This window comes from Anopheles merus, chromosome X, assembly GCF_017562075.2.
Source record: "Anopheles merus strain MAF chromosome X, AmerM5.1, whole genome shotgun sequence".
NCBI classification, from domain to species: Eukaryota; Metazoa; Arthropoda; class Insecta; order Diptera; family Culicidae; genus Anopheles; species Anopheles merus.
This window is the reverse complement of record NC_054081.1, coordinates 5,254,916-5,262,713: the sequence shown is the minus strand read 5'-3', so window position 1 is coordinate 5,262,713 and position 7,798 is coordinate 5,254,916. Positions and strand designations below refer to the sequence as shown.

General features: G+C 48.4%; 1 protein-coding gene across 2 annotated transcripts; it reads left to right on the top strand.

The window, feature by feature from the left end:
- The first annotated feature begins 3,268 nt into the window (after positions 1-3,268).
- LOC121597399 lies at positions 3,269-7,050 on the top strand. Of its 2 annotated transcripts, none has more exons than XM_041923134.1 (4): positions 3,269-3,421; positions 3,956-4,559; positions 5,520-5,842; positions 6,121-7,050. In XM_041923134.1, exons 2-4 carry the CDS (start codon positions 4,097-4,099, stop codon positions 6,697-6,699), a joined length of 1,365 nt encoding a protein of 454 aa, XP_041779068.1. In that variant the 5' UTR covers positions 3,269-3,421; positions 3,956-4,096; the 3' UTR covers positions 6,700-7,050. The 2 variants fall into 2 exon arrangements, with proteins under 2 accessions (XP_041779068.1, XP_041779076.1); XM_041923142.1 differs by having other exon boundaries at positions 3,272-3,359.
- Positions 7,051-7,798: the final 748 nt, after the last annotated feature.

Below are 7,798 nucleotides of genomic sequence, written 5' to 3'. Positions count from 1 at the left end.
TGTCGCCAAACAACTTGGGTGGGCCGTGAGCTTAACTGTGTGCAGGAATAAATATTGAATCCGAAATTGAGGCACTAGTGGGAACCCAAGACTTTTTTTATAGACTTTAGGTGGACGCTTTAGGTGGATGTACAGAATTAGTACATACATTCGGATGACTTTACCTTCGATCTTCTCGGTCATTTGGGCAATGCGCTCTCAGCCGTAGCAATATCACTGTTTATTTGATTAAAATTATGATTGAATTTAAATTTGCAATTACAGAATTAAAATTTATGTTTTACAATCGGTAATTAATGAACATGGAGAAATAAAACAAAAGTTGAATCTAAAAAACAGTTTGATTAGTTTGAAGAATATTCTTTATTTTGAGGTGTACACTGAAATGAATGGCTTCAAAACATGGTACTGAACTTATACCGGTCTTTGAATCAATGTTCTACCCATACCAGTCTAGGACCCGTTCTCGAACCCAAACCAAGCATGATTTCATACCGATTCTGGAGTTGATTCTGCACCCATACCGGTCCTGGAACTGATCATGATCCGAAACTGGATCTGATCATGAACTCTTAGCGGTCCTGGAACCGATCATGAACCCATCAGGTCCAAAAACCTCTGAAGAACACATATCGGTCTTGGATCTGATGCTGAACCTATACCGGTCCTGGAACTGATACTGATTTGAAACTGGTACCGGAACCGATCATGAACTCATACCAGTCCAGGATCCTATGTTGAACACAAACCGGTTCAGGAACTGATAATGAACCTATACCTGTCTTGGAACTGATCATGAATTCCTACCGATCCGGGAACCTTTGATAAACCCATACCGGTCCTGGAACTGATATTGAATCTATACCGGTCCTGGAACTGATACTGAACCTATACCGGTGCTAGAACAGATACTGAACCTATACCGGTCCTGGATCTGATACTGATTCGAAACTGGTACCGGAACCGATCATGAACTCATATCAGTTCAGGACACATGATGAACATATACCGGTCCTAGAACTCATATTGATCCTATATCCGTCTTAGAACTGATCATGAATTCATACCGGTCCTGAAATTGATCATGAATTCATACCAGTCCGTGAACCTTTGATGAACTCATACCGGTCCTGGAACTGATAACGAACTTATACCGGTTCTGGAACTGATACTGATCCGAAACTGATACCGGAACACACCCAAAACTGGTATAATGAACATATACCGGTCCTGGAACTGATACTGAACCTATACCGATCTTGGAACTGATCATGAATTCATACCGGTCTGTGAACCTATGATTAACTGATACCGGTCCTGGAACTGATACTGAATCTATATCGGTCCTGGCACTGATACTGAACCTATACCGGTCCTGGAACAGATAGTGAACCTATACCGGTCCTGGAACTGAAACTGAACTTACACCGATCCTGGAACGGATAATGAACTCATACCAGTCTAGGATCCTATGATGAACACACACCGGTCCTGGAACTGAAACTGAACCTATACCTGTCCTAGAACTGATCATGAATTCATACCGGTCCGGGAACTTTTGATGAACAGATACCGGTCCTGGAACTGACAACGAACCTATACCGGTTCTTGGAATTTATAGTGAGCTCATGCCGGTTCTGAAATTAATCATGAATTTATACCAGTCCGTGAACCTTTGATGAACTCATACCGGTCCTGGAACTGATACTGAGCTCATACCGGTCCCAATATCGCTCCCGATTATATTCCGTTCCTGCACCTGGACCGGATTCGGCTCGGGGCTGGATCCGATACAGTTTTCGTTCCGATTAAGTAACTGATTCTGCTGGTCGCCAATCCAAAATTTTGGCAGTACATATGCAGCGTAGGAATTTTAGCAGAATTCGTATAGTGATTTGTGTCATTAATTTTGTTCTTCAATGTTTACGTAGGTAATAACTGCTTAGGTTACTCTTTACTCGATGTTGTTCTTTTATTACATTCCATTTGCTTGATATTGGCTGGGACCTAGCCTCGAATTTGAACGTAAAAGCTTTCTCGCTGTGAACTTGTTTGGAAAATTGAGCGTAATTTTGGAAGAGGACATAATTGCACTTACGAATTACTTTCCATGAAGGTAAGGCATCCGCTCAAGCACTCCAGACACCATGATCCTAACAGTCAAGATCATCCTTTCCTGTCAAGAGTGGTTGGAGGATATGTAGCTCCAACAATCCTCGAAAAATGTCATCCGAAAAGCAGCACTGGCCAAACTCCAGCAAGCCTAACTCCAGAATTTAATTCCTAACTCAATTCCCAATTTAATGTATATTTCCAAGCATCACTTCATTCACTTTTTCCTATTCGGAGCTTTATCGCTTCCCCTAAATAGGTAAACAACAGACGTTCACGTCATTACCCGAAAAAAAAAGAAGAGGCGACAGCGACAAACAACGCAACCGTTCGTTCTAATTCTGCTCATTACGCACGGGAATTCCGAGAGCGGGCTAAAAATGAACCGCTGGCGATCGTGTCCTGCCGGCCGCCCGTAGGTGTCACGGTGCTAATAAGTGCACTCCGGGTCGCACTAATTTCATCGCCAGTGATCCGTAACATCATCCCCCCCCCCCTTCCTCCCACACAGTTTTCTACAGCTAATTAGATCGACATGGGGCACTATGACGACCGCCGCCTCTTCCTGCTACGCTGCGGGTTCGTCGTCTAACGCCCGGCGTGCGCAAGAAGGCGCTGCTGGGGCAGCGAACGGCCAAAGAAATCCGAAGACAAACCGAACGCACGCACAAGGAAAGTGGTGGTGGGGGAGGAGAAGGTGTAAGGGTGGCAAAACACACATACGTGCGCGCGCGACAAAACATGTGTCGCGGGGACGGAATCCAGCTAGAATCCAGAGTAGCGAGCCGATGATGACTCCGACCTCCCTCCCCCACGACACATTTCGTACCTGTAATAATGATACAAAAAAAAACGTACACACCGGCGTACGGGCGCGATATGTGTGCCGATGTGTGCTCCACCCCCCCCCCCCCCCGCCTCCCCCCTTTCTTGCTGCCGCTTTCCTCCCGATCCGCCGGTGGATGTAACGCAGCACACAGCAAGGAATGGTGGGTTTGATTTTTTTAGGACCGGCGCGCACGGAAGGCAACCGAATGCAGCGGAAACGTGTGGTTGCGGGGGGAGGGGGGGGGGGCGGAGGAGGAGCGGATGTGGGGTAAAAGAAATGCCGAAGCTCACCGGTACTCGCGGGGAGTATTTTATGCGATCGACAGCGGACGAAACTTCCTTAGTTATGATTTGTATCTGACACCGGCGACATCGGCAGCTTCAGGGCCCCCGCGCCGGGACTGATTGGTTAAGCAAAGGTGTATTGTTATATTTTTTGATCGCTCTCTCCGTGTGTCTGTGTGCTTTTATTGTCGCTGTGGTAAGTGTGAGTGTGTGTGTGTTTTTTTTTGCAAATTATAAAAAGTGAAATGGCAACAAAACGGCGGAGAAGATCCTTGCCCAGAGCAATTTGAAGGTTGGCTCCAGTGGGTGCTGGACCAACACTGGAGAACTCCTACACGGAAGCTTGCTAGGGGCAAAGTTGTTTGGGAAATGAAACTCAAACCGTGCTCTCCTATCGTGCGACAGGAAATGTTGCCCAAACTGCAAAGATCTCACGTGGATCTCGGAGGAACTCCGACGTAAAAGCTTCTCCCCAAAAAATGAAAAGAACCTTTACTTTTTTTGCTCACATTCGCTTTCCGCTTATCACGTGCGGAATATCTTGCTCCTTTCTTTCTTCACTTTTCCACATTTTGGAACCTCTGCTGTGTCTGTGTGTGTGTGTGTTTGTGTGTTACAGTGAAGCAATAGAGAAGGAGAGAATAGAAGAAGAGCAAACAAAAAAAAACCCATTAACTCCATGTCCGTCCATTAATAATTCGCGATCAATCAATCCCGTCTTGCTGCGCAGGCACACGAGAGGCGAAGCAGCCGACCAAAGCGCAATCGGAGACGCGACTTCACCCGCCCGAACACTCACGCACGCACGCACAGCCACCTTCCAGCTCCACCCGGAACCCACCACCACACCCACCCAGCATGTCGGGTCAGCATGTCGGGCGCAGCACCGAGCACGCCGATCGCCGCACGTCGCAGATCTGAGGCAGTGATCGACGGGCGCCCGGAGGAGAGGGAGCAGAAGCGGGAAGAGCAGGGCGGACGCGCGGTCCCGTCCGCTAGTGCGACCGGAAGTGGGCTGCCGCACCGACCGGCACCGAAGACGCTTACCACCACCAGCACCAGTCAGCAGTCCAGCACCCCCGCCGGCGGCGAAATGGTGCGACGGTACGAATTTTGCAACACCACCACCGCCGGACCGGATGTTGTTACGAATCCAGTACGACTGGTGGTCGTGCGCGTACGTCATCGAGACGACAATATCAACGTACATTTGCATACCTTCCAACGGAACGGGGGCAGGCGCATCAAGGACGGGGAGCGGCCGGAGACGAGCGGCACCAAATGCGTGCCGCTGCGCAAGGACTGGTGCCGGCTGCTCTGCCCCGGCATGATATGTAAGTACCGATGTATTGCCACTTAGAACATCGAGGAGGGAGGAGGAAAACAAGGAAAACATGCTGTGTTGTTGTTGTTTTTTCCCATTCTTTTTTTGGAGCTAGTTGTTTCTTGCCATTCGGGGAAAAAAATGGAGCTGTTGTTTGGAGCAACGATTTCGCTTTTTGTCTCTTTTATGTAAAAGAGAAGGGAAGAGAAGGGAGAACCTCTAAGTAAGGAATTTTAATTGAATTTCGTAAGACAATCTCTGCTAGCGGACAGTAACATTTGCCGATGTGTCAAACAAACCCTCAGTAAGATCGTTTTGTCATACCGATTGCCTACTTGCAGGCGGATTTAGCGGAGATGTTGACGTGATGCTGTTCTGACACATTTTTTTCAAAAAACGAATCAATTGCCCCCGTTCGAGCGTGTTTGCGCTTTTGCAAATGGCGTCTAGTGGGCAACCACGTGGTCGCGCCTGTCGCCTAGCAATTTGTCAATTAAATTGAATTGTATGGTGCACCTAGGGCGCCATTTTCGTTCGTTTATGTGTGTCTGTGTTTGTCTGTGTAAATGGCGATCAAGAGAAATTACCCACACCCAACTTCTTCCCCTTCCAACTGTCCAAACGAAAAGGTCATCTCCGTTTAGTTCTGCAGCGAGTTATGATTCTTCCATCCTTCCTTCTACCCCGCTATCTAGCCAGTACACACGACAGCATACCTGTCTTTAATTATCGCGCGCACACATTTCTACCTGTCCCTGGCGACAGCGACAATGCTAGCAATCTGTCGCCGATTAGCGCCCATTTATGGTGGCCGCGGTAAATGCCCCGTGCAATTTACACCCCATTTATCCATTATCCCTGCATGGCCGGCAAACACGCTTGGCCGGGTGGGGTGTCGATTTCGCCACCCAAGTGCTTCGCATTCTAAGCGTTTTCTCGACCTTTTCTCTCGATTGATTCTTCAATGCAGCGGTACACGAGCTGCTGCTGGCGGTGTTCCTCAGCATGGCAGTGTTTTCCGTCGACTCCAAGTCGCTGGACACGAAGCAGCAGCAGCAGCAGCAGCAGTCACAGTCCCAGCAGCAGCACCACCACCATCAGCAGCAGCAGCAGCAGCACCATCACCATCATCAGCACGGTCAAACGCCGGAGCAGCGCATGTGGCTGAACCCGTGCGGCTACCCGTCACCGTACGAGATCACGATCAACACTCCGATCAATATCGACTTCTCGAAGATGCGCGACCAGGTCAACACATCGCTCGGCACGATGGAGGTGTCGATCAGGAACTATGTGAGTATATATCTCCCACTGCCTAGAGGCAATGGTCACTCGGAATGAATTGCTGATTGGAAGATTCGCCAATCATTGAGAAGAAACCGAAGGTTCTGGCAAGGCTCAGATCAGTGTCAGTAGTGGAGTAGTGCTCGAAGAGTCAGATGCAATTCAGAGCCTACAAAACCATTTGCTAATTAACTGAAATTAGAATTCAGTTGAAGAGTCTAGTCGAACAAACCGGCCCTAATCCCGCTTTTATCTCCCTTTTCCCAAAAACAAAAAAAAAAAAACAGACCAAAACCATCTTCGGCGTACCGATGGACCGGCACCACACGACCTGGGAAAGCCGGGACGAGCCGTGGATCTACAAGGACGGGCTGCGCATACCGAAAAAGTTCCGCAACGACATCGTCGACACGATCTACATGCGCATCTCGTACATGTCGCTGCAGGAGGCGACGCGCGACTTCTACCGGCTGCTGAAGGACTCGTACCGGCGCTACATCCGGCTCGCCAAGGGCATCGAGAAGATGAAGGAAGACCTGGAGAACGTGCACAACAAGGCGAAGTACAAGCGGTACGAGCTCGAGCTGCTGAACCAGGTGCGGGAGGAGGTGCGGCAGAGCCTGCAGCAGGTGCTGTGCGAAATCTTCGAGGTGCTGGTCGTGATCGACAAGAAGTTCCTGTTCCAGACGCTCCGGGAGGACCACACGATCGACATCAACGACTCGTACCTGGACGAGAGTGAGCGGAAGCTGCGCGACTGGACGATCTACCGCGAGCTGATCAACCAGCTCGAGTACATCATCCAGTACATGAAGGCGCTCGAGCAGCGGCGCACGCACGGTGGCAACCAAAGCAGCAGCGAGTGAGCAGTGGAATTTGGACGGGGCTGGAAACGATTGGGTAGGGTAGTTCAACGGAGCAAGAAAACACATGCTGTGGTACTGATGGAAACGGGGAGAGGCAGAGGTTAGGGTGCCGATAGTCTCTGGCTCTTGGGACGACGCACGCAAACCTACCACTGCGTCTCTCTTTCTCTTCATCATCATCATCATCATCATTATCGTCGGAGATTAGCTAAGCGACGAACCTAGCTGTACTGTAAACGCCATGCTATGCGCACAACTACTAGAAGAGTATTATTTATATTACAAACAAGGAAGAGTATATTATTGTATGCCGTAACAAACTAGCAAATAAAAAAACAAGATTCATCTGAAGCATTCCGTTCCCTGTTGCGCTGCACGCCCCATAGCGCACATCGCCTTAGCATGGTCGGGCTAATTTTTAGAGACGCTCTCTCGACGTGCAGAATTCATCCTACACCTTATCCAGGGGTTTTGATGTAGTTGTATCGAACAGTGTGTTACCCGTTCACAAGATATCGTTGAGGTATCATGAGGCGCTACCAATTTTTAATAGCAAACTCTGTCGGATGGTCGGCGCATCACGTATTCCGAACGTTTCTCAACCGTTTCCCAATGCTGAATCCTTCATCCAGCAGCGCTCGCCAGCAACGACTTTATCTTTATTACTCTAATACAGTTTTCATTTATTTATAGCATTTATGGTGAAGAAAAATAGTTCCACCCGCAGGTGATATACATATACATATATACCGATCGCGCACGGACAGCTCCCGACAAAACTGGTCCAAACGAACGGACACACACACACATGTGGTCATTTGCGTGCGGTCATCTTTTAGCTATGTTTTGTAGACGCAGAGTGTGCCTGGTTTTCCACCACTCGTTTTACATGTTTGATGTGCGCGGGCAAAATCGAAAAGAAAGATAGTGAACTCATCAAAGAAAAAAAAACTGCTATCAGGACGAGAATGAGGCATATGATAATTTCCACCTTAGCAATCGCACATACACCTTCCACAAGTACACTTGATACATTGATATTATGCTTTTCTTATAACATTCATACGTGTTGGAGTGTGTATACGATTTTTCACGATCG